We start from the raw sequence: 16509 nt of genomic DNA, 5'->3' as shown, positions 1-16509 counted from the left end.
CTTAGAATTTTCCCCTTCTGTCCATTAGGGGTAAGGTGCTCAGGTGAGGCGCTCCACCAAGGCCTGGAGGAGACTTTGGCGGTCACATCGGCGTCTCCGGTGCCTCCAAGAGGCCTGGCACGAGGAAGTGTTAACGACAAGGATGGCGAGCGGGTATTGACGGCCCTTGACAAAGCACAAACGCCACCCACCGCCTTACTGGGCACAACGGGAGGGTTTGCCGAGTGTTATTCAGGCAATCAGTGCCTGCGTCTGCAAAGGCCTCCGCTTTCAGATGTGAGGGAGGCGGGACCTGAAGGCCACGCCCCCTGGGCACCGTGAGCCAATGGGGGGTGAGGAGGCGGGCCAGAGGGAGCGGCAGTGCTGCCGTCCAATGGGCGTCCGGCCTTGCCCCTCGGCCGCCCAATGGGCACCGACCCTCGGCGACGGTGGGTAGCGGCCGGGCCGCTAGGCCGTTGTTGGCGCGGGGCGGCCGAGGCGGCTGTGGCGGCGGCGTTCCCGCTGGGCTCCGAGGTGAACGTGGGCGGCGGCGGGGCGGGGCGGGGCGGGTGGCGAAGGCGGCGGAGGCCGAGGCTCGCGGCGGGAGGCGGAGGCGGAGGCCGGGCTGGCTCCAACCGCTGCGGCCCGCGGAGAGCCGAGCGGCCGCTCCCCGAGGCGCCGCCGTGGCGTGGGGCCCGGCCTGCCTCCGCCTCCCCGGGGCCTTCCGCCCGCAGAGGCGTCCCCGCCGTCGCTGGAGGTCCGTCCGCCCCGCAGCCCGCTTTGTCTGCGAGCTTTTCCCCTGGACACTCGCCTTGGGTTACCCAGTGTGATTGGCTTGATTTCCGGACGCTGCCACATTGGACTCTTGAATTGGTTAGATAGTGGCGGTGGCCTGGGCACCGGGAGTGGCAGGTGGCCTGACGGTGCCCAGATCAGCCTGGCGCCGGGTTAGCAGTCCGTCACCTAAATCTATTTCTGTGTCATGGGAGAGAAGGAGAGATGTAAACATTGGCGCTGCCGTTGCCAGCCAGCGCTTCGCCCTCTGTACCGGGAGCGAGAGAAAGGGCTGGAACGGACGGCCCGCCTTTGCCTGGCGTGCCCGGGTGGGAGGGCTTCAAACTTGACAGAAAAAAACAAAACAAAACAAAACCCAAACAAACATGGTAGGTCCCAGCTCAGTTAAGTAGGCAGCATTACTGGTCATCCTGTTCCTTTTGATAGGATGTACCAACATGAGCTCTCTGCTGCTTTCTTTTTTCTTTCTTTTTTTTTGGTAGTTTTTTTTTTTTTTTTTAAATAGGGTCTAATGCATCCCAGGTTGGCCTTGAACTTACTAACTTACCATGTCGCCAAGAGGGTTTTGAACTTCTGATTCTTCTGCCTCCGTATCCCCAGGGGTAAGATTATAGGCATGTACCATCATGCCCAGTTTTATGGCTGGTCAGGGAACACAGGGGGCCCTGTACCACCTGAGCCCCAGCCGAGGCTCATCACGTCAGTGATACTCTTGCCAAAAGCGTATAGCATGAATTTAGTCCCAAGAAAATATCAGACGGACCCAGACAGAAGGATTTTCTACAAAATAACTAGCCAGTAGCTAGAAACTACCAGTAACTGCTCGTAGCTAGCAAGCTCTGGTTAAGGTACTAATTAGCTGAATAAGCTGTGAGTGAGGAAAAACTAGAGCACTTTCAAATCGGATTGAGGAGCAACATCTGAGAACTTTATGTGTTCCAGGGTTGAAACTGAACCAGAAAAGGGGATTGATTGGTGGTCTCACTGGCATTTGAATGAAGCCTGTAAATTCGTTACAGTTATTTTTTAAACTAGTAGTAGGACTTAAGAATGTTAACTTTTACTGCAGTTGGGTGAAGGGCATAAGGCAGTTCTTTGTATTTTAAGCTTTTTTTTTTTTGCAACATTTTGTAAGTCTAATTATTTTTTTAAATTGGAAATTTAAAAAGCAGTGCAAAGGAATGCCCCTAAATTTCTCTTCTTTTGCATGCCATCCCTAAAGCAGAAACGAAACAGAAAGTGACATCTCTTCCTTTGCATTTTTCAGGAAGAGCCAAGATGGCCGAGTTTCCAGATGACCAGGCTGCTCGGCTGTGTGACAACTGGTAAGACATGGAATCCAAAGGTTGCCATGAGGCCGTGCCAGCTCTGTAAAGACTTGGGTGTTTTCTTTCCCGGTTATGACTGGCCATACATGTGACCTGTGTCAGTCATTGCAACTGGAGCTTTTTAACCACTTGGGTAAATTGCTTGTTTAGAATTTGACAGGAAGGTGTCTCTGGGTAGAATGAGGATTGAAATGGATCAGGCTGGGACTTGGGGCTCTGGCTTGCCTTTCATGAATGACTTAGCAAGATAGGACTAGACCTGGAGAGATGGCCAAATGGTTAGAGCACTGCCTCTAACCTCTAATACTCTTCCAGAGGACCCAGGTTCAGTTTCCAGTGCCCAGTGATGGCTCACAACCATCAGAAACTCCAGACACAGTGTATTTGTACAGACATGCATGCAGGCAAAACACCCATACATAGAATAAAATAAATACATTTTTTTTCTTTTTATGTTTTTTGAGACAAGGTTTCCCTGTGTAGCTTTGGTGCCTGTCCTGGAACTCACTCTGTAGACCAGGCTGGCCTCAAACTCACAGAGATCGGCCTGCCTCTACCTCCTGAGTGCTGGATTAAAGATGTGTTCCACCAACACCACCCGGCTCAAAAGAAATAAAAGTTAGGTGTGGTGGTGCACACCTTGATCCCAGCACTCCGGAGGCAGAGGCAGGGAGATCTTTGTGAGGATGAGGCCAGCCTGGGCTACAGTGTACTATATAGGGAGACCCTGCTCAAAAAACAAAGCAAGCAGAAAAACAAACCACTAACCAGTGGATTGGTTTGGATCTTCGCCTTTTTGGGAGGTGGGGTTAGGCAGTGGTAGGGATTGTATGTAGCCTTGTGCCTTGTAGACAAGCTCTGCCACTGAGCCTCCTTCAGCTCCTGCAGCCTTTATTCACATACAAGAAGTGAACTGATTTTTTCATCTGTCCCCAAAAGTATGATTTTTTTTTTTTTTTTTTGAGACAGAGTCTCACTGGCTGGCCCGGAACTCTTTGTAGACCAAGATGGCCTTAAACTCAGAGATCCACCTGCCTCTCTGCCAGTGTGATGGAAGGAGTGATTTCCCTCCGTGGCCTCAGAGGCTGTCTGTCGTCTTTGTGAACTGGCTGTCAGTGTGGTGACAGGAAAGTTAGCTGAGCAGCTCAAGATGAACTTTTCCTTTTCTTTCTGTGGGGGTGTTTGGAGACAGGGTCTTGCTGTGTAGTCCAGGCTGGCCTGGGATTGAATGTGTAGCCTCTAGAGCTCCGGGATGACAGGTATGAGTCACGTGCTGGGTTTTTCTTTTTGAGATGGTTCATGTAGCTCAAGCTAGTTTCAAACTCAACAGTCAAAGATGACCTCAACCCCAGACCGTCTTTCTATCTTTACTTTCCAAGCACTGGATTCCGAAGTGTGAGCTACCGTTCATAGCTACGGTATTAACTCTTCCGTTACTGGGGAGTAAACCCAGGGCTTCTTGGGAGCAGCACATGCCACCATGCCTCTTTACCACCACCACCCCCTTCCCCCCACCCCTTTCAGTGCAGGGGATTAAATCTGGGGCACATGCTAGCATGGTGGCAGGGACCAGACTCCTAAGGTTGCCATGTTCGATTGTTATCACGTCATGGTTACAGGACTGCTGGGCAGGTCTGTGCAGCACAGTCTTGAATGCTAAGCTTAGTATTTTCATGTTTTTTAACCCAAGTATTGAAAGAGAAACTTAAAAGTGTTTGTATGTGAGTATGGGGTATGTGAGTGCTGCTGCATATCCGTGGTCAGAGAACATCTGGCAGGACTCGGTTCTCGATTTCCACCATGGGGCCACTGCCTGCTGGGATGAGAGCTGGGCAGGTAGGTGAGAGGAGCTGGTTCCCGGTGTGGCTTTCTCCAGAATTTTCCCTCTTCCTTTGAGATAAGGTTTGTTTTGCTGTGTAGCTCCAGACTAGCTTTAAATTTGGTTTGTAGCCTAGTCATGACCTTCGTGCCTCAGCCTCCTGCGTGCTGGGGTCATGGGCATGCATCGCTATCCCTGGCTCCACTGATACACTCTCTCAAGGTTTGTTTTTATGTGTGAGTGGTTTGTCTGCACGCATGTCTGTGCACCATGTGTGCCTCATGTCTGTGGTGACCAGAAGAGGGCGCTGGATCCCCTGAGGCTGGAGTTAGAGGTGGTGGGGAGCCACCCTGTAGTGCTGGGAACTGACCCTGGGTCCTCTGCAAGAGCAGTGAGAGAGCTCTTATCCTCTGAGCCGTCCTTCCAGCCTCTTCACCAATCTCTTCCTGAAAACCACTGAAGAAGAAGGAACTTTGTGTTCTTTGTGTGTGCGCGTGTGTACATGTGTAGCGGGTGTCTTGCCATTTCAGCAAGACTGGCTGGTCACAAGCCCCAAACCTGCCTGACTCTGCCATGACCCCCGGCTTTTACGTGTGCCTGGGAACCTAAACTCGGGGGTTGTGTTGGCTCAGCAAGCACTCTGCCCACTAAGAGGTGGAGGAGAGCTCGAGCAGAGCCCTGGCTGCTGGCCCTGCCCTCAGGGGTAAAGGGCGCTGGTGCTCCCTGCCTGCCACTTCCCACTCTCCAAGCATCATCTGTGTGTCTGTGTAAGTCAGGGGCTCCATCATCTTTGGCGTGGATAAAATAAGAAAATGTGACTTGAGAAGCAAAATGACATTTGGCTGAGACATCCTGATTTTCAGTCTGTTCTACTTTGGAGGAGTCTAAGGCCTGGGACGGTGTATAAATAACTGTGCTAAGGGAGTTCAAACAGCACAAGGGAGAATCTGGTGAAAACAAGGTTACCCAGAGCAGAGCACCTGAAGGAGAAAGCAGCTTAGCATGGAGGACTGACTAGCCCATGCCTGCTGGCTGGCCTGAGGAACTGTTTGCATTGCAGGCTTTGAAAGCTGGTCTGGGGATGCTGGAGAGATGGCTCAGTGGTTAAGACCTGAGTTCAGTTCTCAGCACCAACATCTGGTGGCTCACAATCACCTATTCTAAGGGAGTCAGATGCCTCTGGCCTAAATGGACACCTGCCTTCATGTACACATACCCATGCATACATGCATGTAAAAAATTATGAAACTTGGGAGGGCTGGAGAGGTGGCTCAGAGGTTAAGAGCACCGACTGTTCTTCCAGAGGTCCTGAGTTTAATTCCCAGCAACCACATGGTGGCTCACAACCACTTGTAATGAGATCTGGTGCCCTCTTCTGGCCTGCAGGGACACATGAAAGCAGAATACTGTACACATAATTAATAAATCTTAAAAAAAAATTATGAAACTAAATCTTTTTTAAACAGTTGGATTTCAAATAAAAAACACATGCCTTTAATCCCAGGACGGACTCTAGGGGTAGAGGTAGGAGGATCTCTGTGAGTTCAAGTTCAGCCTGATCTACAGAGCAAGTTCCAGCTGGAGCTGTTACACAGAGAAACCCTGTCTTGGAAAGAAAAAAAAAAAGTTAGTTTTGGGCTGGATAGATGGTTTAGTGATTAATAGTGCTCTTACAGAGGACCTAGGCTCAGTTCCCATATTGTGGCTCACAAGCTGTAACTCCAGTTCCAGGGGAGCCGATGACCTCTTCTGGCTTCTGTGGGCACCAGGCGTATACATGGAACACATACATACATGCAGGCATAGCACTCATATACACAAACTAAATATATCTAAAATGAAACCATGGTGGTCTTTAGCCAGGCATAGTGGCACATACCTTTGATTCTAGCACATGGAAGGCAGAGGCATGTGGCCAACCTGGTCTACATAGACCCTGTTTCACAAAAAAAGAAAAAAACCGAACAAACAAAAAACAGTTGGTCTTTGGAGTTTTCTCTGTCATCTCTCTGGTTTTTCTCCCCCTTAGTTTTTTTGTTTTTGTTTTTTCCCCCCGAGACAGGGTTTCTCTGTGTAGTTTTGGTGCCTGTCTTGGATCTCACTCTGTAGACCAGGCAGGCCTCGAACTCACATCCACCTGTCTGGCTCCCATGTTGTGTGCCATCATATCTGTCTTTCTGTCATTCCACATGATCCCAGCAAACAGATGAGTTCTAGGCCAGCCTGATCTACAAAGTAAGTTCCAGGACAGCCAGGGCCACACAGAGAAACCCTGTCTTGAAAGACCAAAAATAGTAGATAGATAGATCAATAGATGATTGATTGATTGATAGATTGATTAGATGATAGATAGATAGATAGATGATAGATGGATAGATGATAGATAGATATATAGATGATAGATATATAGATGATAGATATATAGATGTTAGGTAGACAGATGATAGATATGTTAGGTATACAGATAGATGATAGATGGATAAGGTATTCTTCGGCATTGAAGCTGCATTGGACACAACTAGGCAGTTAGTAGAAAAGTGGGTTGTGATTTAAAGTACTTTTTTCCGATGTAGTATCTATTACGTTTTATGTTTTTATTGTGTGTATGTGCACACATGCACATGCATGTCACCCTGTGCAAGTGAAGGTCAAGGGAATCAGTTCTCTGTCCACCTACCATGTGGATCCTCAGGATCAAATTTAGGTTGTTAGGCTTGGCAACAAGTACTTTGGTTCACTGAGCCATCTCACCAGCCCCTGAAATTTTTGTGGTTACCTCTTTTCTTATGGTATCTAATAGTCCAGGACTTGGGAGTATGAGGATTCAAAGGCTGTCCAAACCTGAGAGGCTGGGGAACGAGGTCCGGACCAACCAGAGCTACAATAGCAAGAGCCTGTCTCAAAAGTAAAATAGTAGCAAATAAGCAAACAAACAGAAATAAAAATTGTTAGCCAGTTCATACCTCCATTCCAACACCAGTGAGCTAGGGCAGGAAGACTGCTACGAAGCTGAGGACAGTCTGTGTGCCAGTGTGAGAACTTGTCTCACAAAACAAGCAGGACATGGTGGTCCACATCCATAGTCTCACCTTTGGGAGGTAGAGAAAGGAAGGCCAAGGTCTTTCCCACATAGTGACTTGAGGCCAGCCTGGGCTACATGAGATCCTATGTGAAAAGACAAACACAAAACCAGAATGTTAGTGGCGACAAAGACCTATAAGAGGTGATAGCACTGTGTGAGAAAAGTCATGGATCAGTTAGTAACACTTGTCTTTTTCTTTGGCTTCTTTCTGTAGCAAAAAGGAAATTCCTGTGTTTAATTTTACCATCCATGAAATCCACTGTCAAAGGAACATTGGTGTGTGCCCTGTCTGCAAGGAGCCGTTCCCCAAATCTGACATGGACGTCCACATGGCCACAGAGCACTGTCAGGTGAACCGCCCTCCCCCAGATGTGCACTGGGAAAGCATGCTGTTCCAGAGCCACTTGACTGACTCTTTGTATCCTAGGTGACGTGTAAATGTAACAAGAAGCTGGAGAAGAGGCAGTTCAAGCAGCACACGGTTAGTGCCTGGGAAGGAGGGACTTCCGGGCCAGGCCCGCTCAGACCAGAGCGGCGTGCAGCAAGAGAGCCCGTAGATAGTCTGTCTCCACCAGCCCTGTGCAGACCCAGGCTCAAGGCCCGTTGAAGCTTTGGCTGGCTCCGGCCAGATGGGACTACCTAGCTCTTGTACTCCCTCTGTTTGGAACTTTGTCCTTTCCCCTTGGGAACCAAATCTGTCTGTCCAGTGGGGTTTACCTACTGCTGCCTTCTGGGACATAAGAAACCAAGTCCGTGACTCATCCCTTTTAATTATTTTTAGTTAGTGTGTGTGTGTGCTGTCTGTGTGCCACAGTGCACATGTGGAGGTCAGGGTAACTTGTGGGAGTCAGTTCTTCCTCCACCGTGTAGATCCTGGACCTCAAACTCAGGCTGTCAGCTCTGGTGGCAAGTGCCTTTCCTTGCAGCTCACAGTTCTTAGAAAGCATAGCATCCCAGCCAGGGTTGGAGAGGACTGAGCAGATACTTGGCTTTCTTGCCCTGTGCTGAACCCCAACCTCTCTGTGTATAATAAGCCCTTCCCGCCTTGCCTTGCAGGAGACCGAGTGTCCTCTGCGGCTCGCCGTCTGCCAGCACTGTGATCTGGAGCTTTCTGTTCTCAAGCTGAAGGAGCATGAGGATTACTGCGGCGCCCGGACAGAGCTGTGTGGCAGCTGTGGGCGCAATGTGCTGGTGAAGGAGCTGAAGACTCACCCTCAAGTCTGTGGGAGGGTGGAGGAGGAGAAGAGAAATGAGGCGGCCATCCCTCCTGACGCCTACGATGAGCCGTGGAGTCAGGATGGAATGTGGATTGCATCCCAGCTCCTCCAACAAATTGAGGCCCTGGACCCTCCCATGAGACTCCCGGGAAGGCCCCTGAGAGCCTTTGAGACGGACCCTTTCTACAGTGGGACTGTCAGCCAGAGGAACATGGCAGCCCATTTCCCACTTGAGAATAATCTGTGTGAGTGGTGCTTAGCCTGGGAGGTGGGAATGGGGCCACGGTTCTCGCACTAAAGGGCAACAGGACTTGGAGCCAGCAGATCTTGATGCTAGAAACATGACGGTCACTGTGACACTGGGGAGGAGGTGACTTGCCTGTACAGCAGGGATGATGAACCCTGTGGGATGCCGTTGCTGTTAGGACTGGTGGTGAGAGGCCTGGCCTTGTCCTTAGTCCCCAGGCACTTGCAGCATGCCCTCAGGTTGTGAACAGGGAAGGGTCGGCCCAGGTTGTCTAGGCAGCCTGACTGCGTAATCATAGTGCAGATCAGATGTGAGCAGTGGGCAGCAGCCGCCTGTCTTAGTGACCGTTGAGTGATAGTGCTGACTAGTCATTTGTTTATGCTCCTAATGGGGTGTTGTTTCATGGCGGATGTCAGGTTCAGAGGCCCCTGAAGGCAGAGGGCTCGGGTCGCTGGTGGGGTGGGCAGGCCCTGTTAACCCTGACAGGTTGTCAGGCCTGGGTGGTGGCAGTGGCTGATGTGCTAATGAGCTGTTTCCTTCCCAGTTGAAGAACAAGAGAGGCAGGAGAGGAACCGAAGCCGGCAGTCCCCAAAAGAGAGTGGGGAGAATAGTGCACATTTGGACTTCATGTTGGCCCTGAGTCTGCAGAACGAGGGACAGGCCTCCAGCATGGCGGGACAGGGCTTCTGGGGGGCTGGGCCAGAGGCTGGTCCAGCACGTGGTGGGCCCTCTTCTCTGGGTGACCAAAAGGGTAAGTTTGCTTATTTTACATAGACTCTACACTTCCCTGTTATTTTTTTGAGTGATCTGCTTGTTTGTATGCATGTGTACTGTGCGCATTCAGTGCCTCGGGAGGCTGGAAGTACCTAGGACTGGAGCTACAGTGGTTGTGAGACACCATTCAGGTGCCAGGAAGAGAACCCAGGTCCCCTGCGAGAGCAGCAGTGTCCTGAAACACTGAGCGGGCTTTCCGGCCGTCACCACAGTGTTTGTCCATCTTACGCTCGAGCTCCTGTGGGCTGGAGACGGCTCAGTAGGCAGAGGCACTTGCTGCCAAGCCCAGCAGGCCTCGGTCTGGAGCCAAGCCCAGAGTTGCCTTTGACAACACGTGGGCCCCCTTGGTGTGATTGTGCCACCTCCCACTACCCACGAAAATTTAAAATAAATAAAGGTGTATTGACAACACACCTTTAATCCCAGTACCTGGGAGGTGGAGGTGGATCCCTGTGAGTTTCAAGCCATGGCTGTATTGTAAGAACCTATCTCAGCTGGGCGGTGGTGGCGCACACCTTTAATCCCAGCACTCGGGAGGCAGAGGCAGGCGGATCTCTGTGAGTTCGAGGCCAGCCTGGACTACAGAGTGAGTTCCAGGAAAGGTGCAAAGCTACACAGAGAAACCCTGTTTCGAAAAACCAAAAAAAAAAAAAAAAAAAAAGAACCTATCTCAAAAATACAGGTTTTTTTTTTTAAGTTTTTCAAGACAGGGTTTCTCTGTGTAGCTCTTGTCCTGGAACTCGATCTATAGACCGGGCTGGCCTCACACTCTCAGAGATCCTCTGCCTGCCTCCGCCTCCCAAGTGATGGGATTAAAGGTGTGCGCCACCCCCACCAGCTGAAAATAGAAGTATTTAAAGAGATAGACTTCACGTTGTTTTTACCACACACCTTCACGCCCCTGTTCTGAACTGTTCCGAGAACAGTGCAGTGAATCCCACAGGCTCATCTGTGTTCTGTTTTCTTTCTCCACACTTACCTTGACACATATTCCCCCTGAGCTCTTTAAAGGTAACAGACACAGGACATTCTGTGCTTAAATACTCTGGCATGTATTTCTTCACAAGAGCACTGTGTAAACAAGACAGATGTCAAAAAAATTTCTCACTTTATTTATTTATTTTTTTTGAGACAGTTTCTCTCTGAATGTCTGGTTGTTCAGAAACTCACTTTGTAGCCCAGGCTGCCTGAACTCACAGAGATCTGCCTGCCTCCACCTCCCGAGTGCTGGGATCAAAGGCGTGTGTCACCACTGCCCGGCCATGGCTCTCATTCTTATATACTGTTCCTTAGCACTTTTTGTTGTTCCAAGTTTTTATGCATTGGCACTTTTGGTTTGGTTTTTTATTATTATTATTATTATTATTATTATTATTATTTTGGAGACAAGGTCTCTCTATGCAGTCTTGGCTGGCCTAGAAATCACAGAGAGCTGCTTGTCTCTGCCTTTGAGTGCTGGGATTAGGGGTGTGTGCCATTCCAGGCCACATTGGTAGTTTTGAAAAGTCCATGGTAGCTGTCTGCAGAACATTCTTTCAGGTCTAGTGTCTGGATACAGTTCTGTCAGGATCTGTCTACATCCTCTTCACTTTTTTTTTTTTTTTTGAGATAAGCTGTCTCTGTAGCCCAGGCTACCCTTGAATTTACTACCTTGCCTGATCCTCCCAAGGATATATAAGGCTTTATAAGGTGTGCCATCGTGCTAGGATCCTGCTTGGTAGCAAAAATCTGCAGCAAGGAAAATAAACAAACACGCAAACAGCCAGGTGTGATGGCGCCTTTAATCCTGGCACTCACAAGGCAGAGGCAGGCCAATCTCGGAGAGTTTGAGGTCAGCCTGGGCTATAGAGTGAGTTACAGGACAGCCAGGGCTGTCTTGGAAAAACCAAAACCCAAACCAACCAACCAAACAAAACATTGACAAGAAGTCTGTGCTTGATGGCCCTTTAAGGGGTTCTTCCTTCATTATGTTAAGCTCATTCCGTCTTTACCTAGTTGTTTCTTTTCTTTTAAAAAGTGTCCTGTTTCCAAACGGTCATTCTCAAACTTTCGAGAACTTCCTTTTCCTGTGTAACCTCCCCTTGAACCAGATTGGAATTTATTCCGTGTCCTTTTCAAGGTAGTCCAGCACCCCACCTGGCCCAAGTCAGACTTGTGTGTCAGATCCTCTACGGGTGAAGGGGTTGACCGCAGTTCTTGTTCCTGTGGCCCCAGGTGCAGCTGACGAGACCCTGCTGCCCTGTGAGTTCTGTGAGGAGCTGTACCCGGAAGACCTGCTCATCGACCATCAGGTGTGTGTTACGTGACAGCATCAGACGGGCAGGAGCAGGCTGTGGTCAGTGTGACAAGCCACAGGAGGCCTTACTGAGTGCGGTGCCTGTGGTGAGGTCTGTTTTCACCACATGGCTGCAGCACTCAGCCTCATCCCCTTAGACTCACCTGACCTTTCTGCTTCAGCGTCCCTAGTAGCTGGGACCGTGGACACATAGCCCCGAGCCTGGTTATCAGGAGCCATGTTTTCCTGGTACTTGGTCTGTGCACCGAGGCCTAGTCCAGCTTTTTTTTTTTTTTTTTTTTTTTTTTTGGTTTTTCGAGACAGGGTTTCTCTGTGTAGCTTTGCGCCTTTCCTGGAACTCACTTGGTAGCCCAGGCTGGCCTCGAACTCACAAAGATCCACCTGCCTCTGCCTCCCGAGTGCTGGGATTAAAGGCGTGCGCCACCACTGCCCGGCTTAGTCCAGCATTTATAAGCTGCCACGTAGTCTCAGCTTTGGGTAATGGGACGTATCCTGCTCTTAGAAGTGGTGTTGAACACTTTGAATACATCTAGTGTTTGCCCTTTGTTCTGTCGTGTGGTCATGGGTGGTGTGTGATGGTGGGGTGCAGTAGGGAACTGCAGAACGTGGAGGTGCTGTGGTGCTCTCTGGCCTCTCCAGCTCCAAACTCGGGGTTGAAGTACTTTCTTGGAGAAAATGTTTTAGCAATGTAATTTTTCCTTAACCTTTTTTTTTTTTTTTTTATTTTTTAACATGTGTTTTGAATGACAGACAAGCTGCAACCCTTCACATGCCTTACGTTCACTCAATACTGGCAGCTCTTCCCTCAGGGGGGTTGAGGATCCTGGTGTCATCTTCCAGAACTTTCTACAACAGGCAACAAGTAACCAGTTAGACACTCTAATGGGCCTGAACAGTGCAGCTGCTGTGGAAGACAGCATTATCATCCCCTGTGAGTTCTGTGGGGTGCAGCTGGAAGAGGAGGTGTTGTTCCATCATCAGGTGAGCGTCCCTGGAGGCGCCCTCTGGTCTCCATGTGGGTCATCTGGGAGTATGGTTGATGTCCTCCAGCCGCAGCCTGTCCTCAGAGCCCGTGCGTCTGCACTGGAGACTGCATTTGGGCAGAGGGCTGAGGGAGGTCTCCCTGACAGCAGAGGCATCTGCTTTGGACAGGCAGGCTCTCCTGTCGTGCTGTTTGAGAGTTGTGTCCATGAGCCCTGGGCTCCAGCTCTGGCTTTGCCATGTGGTGGCCTGGCTCTGTACTCTGCGTGGGAGCATCTGGAAGGAAGGGCGCTATACTACATACTCCAGAGTCCTTTCCAGGTTTCCAGTCTGGAAGCCAGGTTGTTCATGGGAAATACTTTTTTCCTCCTCAGTCACAGTTTTTATGAAGAGCCACCAGTGCAGGCCTCCTTTGGTTCTTTGCTCTTCATCACCTAGGAGAGACTGGAATAACCCACCACTGCAGCCGGAGTACTTTCCTGACCTCTCAACACCAGCCCTTGCTTCACCTGCCCAGAGCTTCGAGAGCCCATGCTGGCCGTCTGTTCCTAGGGTCTGGCCTCCTCTTAGTCTCCAGATTTCTAATGGTTCTCAGTGGGTGTACACGATCACCCCACCTGCTGTTGCTCTTCTCTCTCAACATCCTAAGTCCTCACTTGATTTTCTTTTTGTTTAGGACCAATGTGACCAACGCCCAGCCACAGCAAACCACCATGCTATGGAGAGCATCCCTACCCAGGATTCCCAGCCTGAAGACACTTCACCAGAGCTGCCCAGGAGGCGGGTCAAACACCAGGGTATCATCTGGGACTGAGTTAGGCCACAGCACTGCTGGCTAGGGCCTGCTTCCCACTTCTCATCTCCAGGAGGCTAACCTGCACCACTGGTTGGCTTGCATGAGGGTCCCCACATGACCCCTAGCTGTCCTAAGTACAGATTTTCTAGGGTTACGGATTCAGAGACAGGTGTGAGTCACAGTGCTGAGGTGAGCTGTGGCTCCTGACTGCCTTGCTGTCTTCTGACTGGGCACGTGAACTGTTTCTGAAACTTCCCACCACAAAGCCAACTGCAAACTACTTTTCAGAGTCTGCTGGCTCCATTTGCTGCTCAGTTAGGATGGGGAAGTCGGCACGCAGAGTGGGGAGAGAGTATCTGTCTCCTGTGGGGTTGTTCGTGGGAAGCAGTTGTCTGTTGTCTGCCCCGATCCAGCGCTAACAGCTAGAGTAGCCTTTCCTCTAAGCCAGTGCTGCCTCTCTTTCCAGGAGACCTGGCTTCAGGCTACATGGATGATGTCAAACAGGAAGCAGCAAAAGGCTCCACCTACTCACTGTCTCCCAGCAGAACCATGAACAACATGACTACCTGTAACCCAGTGTTGAACTCCGCATCAGGCCCCGGATCTGAGTGCCAGCCTAGCCCTCCTCGTGTGCTGAAGCTTAACAACTCAGACAGCCAGGACATCCGAGGGCGGAGTCGGGGCAGCCAGAATGGGCCTGCAGCCTCTGGGCATGCTCCAGTGATCCACTCGATTCGAAATCTCTATCCAGAAAACCTTGCGCCCTCTTTTCCTCATGGGCCCCCTGGGAGGTATGGAGCCAGGTAAGGGGCACCCCAGCGTGGAGCCGACTGTGGCTGGAGAGAGCATGGGCAGGCAGTCGGGCTGGCGAGATGGCTCGGTGGGTAAAAGCCTGAGGACTTAAGTTTGGTCCTCAGACCCCACCGCAGGCAAACCAGGTCCACAGAGTTGTCCTCTGACCTCCACATCCACTGCACACACACAGACTAATTAATGCAGTGAGTTAAAAAGGTCTGCTCACACTGGCCCATCGTGGTCCACGTGCTTGCTCAGCTCGGGCTCTGTCTGGTCCCCCACTTCACTGAGGAGTCTGGATTTTGCCTGTGTTGCCATCACATCTGCTGTGCACAGGGAGGGGAGGGTTTGCTGTGCTGTCCCGTCCTCTGAGTTCCCACATCATCTTTTTCTGCAGTGGGAGGAGCGGAGGTGGTCGGAGCTCTCGGGTCGCCCCTGCAGCTGCCGGCTACCACAGCAGAGCTCCAAAGGTAACTGGAGCCCGAACGTTAGGCTCAGGGCCATGCAGACAGGGCTGGAGGGTTGTCAGTGGCTTCTTGTGAGGAGAGCTGGCTGGGAATTCTTTCTCTGCTTAGTCTTTCCTTTTGTGATTCAACAGGCAAAGCCTCCGAAGCAGCAGGGGGCAGGGGATGCAGAGGAGGAGGAAGAGGAGGAGTAGTGAGGACCATGGGGCCCTTACCGCCCACCCTATCAAGAGCAGCATGGGCTGGTGCAGTGTCCAACTGCCCCTCAGGCTCATCAAGAGACTCCAGACTTTAATTTTCCCAGGTTAGGGCCGTTTTGTGTCTTTGCGATTGTGCTGTGGGTGTTTGGGTGTGAGGGGGGCTAGCTAGGAGGCCCTGCTGCTCCTCTTGGGCAGCAGTGAGATGAGTGCATCTGTGGCCCTCTGGGCCCCTAAGGGCTCCATCCTGAGACAGACATACCATCATCACTGCTTCTTGGTGCTTTGTGGTCCTGGTGGACAGAGAGGAGGGTTCTGGGAACCTCAGAGTTACCAGTGAAGCAGTTCTATCCCTGTGTGGGCCTAAGCTTGGGTTTACAGCATGTTAGAAACAAGTTGAGCTACAGGTCCATGGACTAGAGGCCACCTTGGTACTTGTGGGTCACCACCCTCTGTTCCTGATGGGAGTGTACTGTTTTGTTCTCGATGCCCCCACCAGGGCCACGCCTGCCTTTATGCCTCTCCCTCCCCTTTTTATTTTACTGTTCTAATTATCTATTTCCTTGTAATAGAAATAAAGTTTGTATTCAGAGCTCAGCTGAGGCTTGTGGTTCTTTCTACAGAGATGGTGGAGTATGCAGTCTCATTATATAGCCTAGGCTGGCTTTGAACTTGTAGGAAGACTGCAGGCACAGTTGAGGGATTGGGCTCTTTGTCAGGTCAGCATGGGTTCCTTCTCAGAGTGCCCAGAATCAAGGGGTCATGTTCTTTTTTTTCTCCCTAAGACGGTCTCATGTAGACCAGGTTGACCTCAAACTCTTGACTCTTCTGCCTGCCTGCCCTCACCTTAAGTGCTGACAGTTTCCTCCAAAATTTGCCCTTTGGAGGGAACTCAAGAGCTTCACTGCAGCTGTGGTAGGACGTGGGGCCTAGAAGCGAAGGAGGAGGCTTCTCAGGAGCCTGAGTCTTGGGCCAGGCACAGTGCTGCACACCAGTGGGAGGCTGAGGAGGGCTCAGGATTTGTCTCAAAGCAAACCCACAAAATCCTGAATCCCAAAGGGAGCCGTGCCTTGGAAGGACCAGTCCCGCTTCAGCAACTCCTGTAAATAGACGGAGCATGAGTGACCGCGTCACTTAGAGAAGGCTGTCCCCAGTGAGACACACTGCAGGCAGATGTGCCACTCACTCCGCCCGTCCCTCAGACACCAGACTCACAAAGGGCGGGTAGCTCACAAAAGCTCTCCTCAGGTGAAGGGCTTCAGTGTCACCGCTGTCTTCTTGGGCCATCAGAGAGGCGTCAGGAAGGGTCTGGGGCAACTTGGGCCTCTCCCTGGTCAGGCTAGAGCACAGGCCTGCCAGGAAGTAGAACTCTGACCCCCCAGGATGCTGTGTGGGTGTGGTTGGTTTGTCACCTGCTGTCCTGAACGACACTTTTAAAAAATACACATGTAGAGTTCCCTGTATTCTTAGGAGTCTGCCCTTGATCTCAGCCGTCCTGGTGCTCCCAGCCCTTCTTTTGACACTTCTTGTTCAAACGGTCATGTAGCCCTAGTGCCAGTCATACGCCCTTGTTTAGTTTTTTAAATTAGTGTATGTTAGTTGTAGGAGATGAATTTCATCATGACTTTCATACATAAGATGTACATTTTGTGTGAGGCTGAATCAGTCCTCGCTGGCCTGGAATTCACTGTGGAGACCAGACTGGCCTTGAACTTGTGGCAATCCTTGCCCTCCTGGGT

At 50.8% G+C, this 16509-nt stretch overlaps 1 protein-coding gene across 4 annotated transcripts; it reads left to right on the top strand.

Moving 5' to 3' along the window:
• The first annotated feature begins 408 nt into the window (after positions 1 to 408).
• Trafd1 (TRAF-type zinc finger domain containing 1) lies at positions 409 to 15367 on the top strand. 4 transcript variants are annotated; one of them, XM_028855646.2, is made up of 13 exons: positions 417 to 513; positions 1280 to 1376; positions 2042 to 2099; positions 7218 to 7353; positions 7431 to 7484; positions 8060 to 8465; positions 9012 to 9218; positions 11456 to 11532; positions 12288 to 12518; positions 13195 to 13315; positions 13781 to 14117; positions 14507 to 14579; positions 14708 to 15367. In XM_028855646.2, the coding sequence occupies exons 3-13, from the start codon at positions 2053 to 2055 to the stop codon at positions 14765 to 14767; spliced, it is 1749 nt and encodes a 582-aa protein (XP_028711479.1). In that variant the 5' UTR covers positions 417 to 513; positions 1280 to 1376; positions 2042 to 2052; the 3' UTR covers positions 14768 to 15367. The 4 variants fall into 4 exon arrangements, with proteins under 4 accessions (XP_037054567.1, XP_028711478.1, XP_028711479.1 ...); XM_037198672.1 differs by lacking the exon at positions 1280 to 1376 and having other exon boundaries at positions 409 to 513; positions 13781 to 14105; XM_028855645.2 differs by lacking the exon at positions 1280 to 1376 and having other exon boundaries at positions 409 to 513.
• The last annotated feature ends 1142 nt before the right edge of the window (positions 15368 to 16509 follow it).

The sequence above is a fragment of the Peromyscus leucopus genome, chromosome 23 (assembly GCF_004664715.2).
Source record: "Peromyscus leucopus breed LL Stock chromosome 23, UCI_PerLeu_2.1, whole genome shotgun sequence".
Taxonomy (NCBI): Eukaryota; Metazoa; Chordata; class Mammalia; order Rodentia; family Cricetidae; genus Peromyscus; species Peromyscus leucopus.
This window is presented reverse-complemented; position numbering and strand designations above follow the sequence as displayed.

Bases quoted from the DNA above. Each gene is read 5' to 3' on its own strand.
- Trafd1 (XM_028855645.2), top strand. From the start codon at position 2,053: ATGGCCGAGTTTCCAGATGACCAGGCTGCTCGGCTGTGTGACAACTG. The intron at 9,219-11,455 runs GTAAGTTTGCTT...CTGTGGCCCCAG, and splicing joins TTCTCTGGGTGACCAAAAGG to GTGCAGCTGACGAGACCCTG. The intron at 11,533-12,287 runs GTGTGTGTTACG...TTTGAATGACAG, and splicing joins ACCTGCTCATCGACCATCAG to ACAAGCTGCAACCCTTCACA.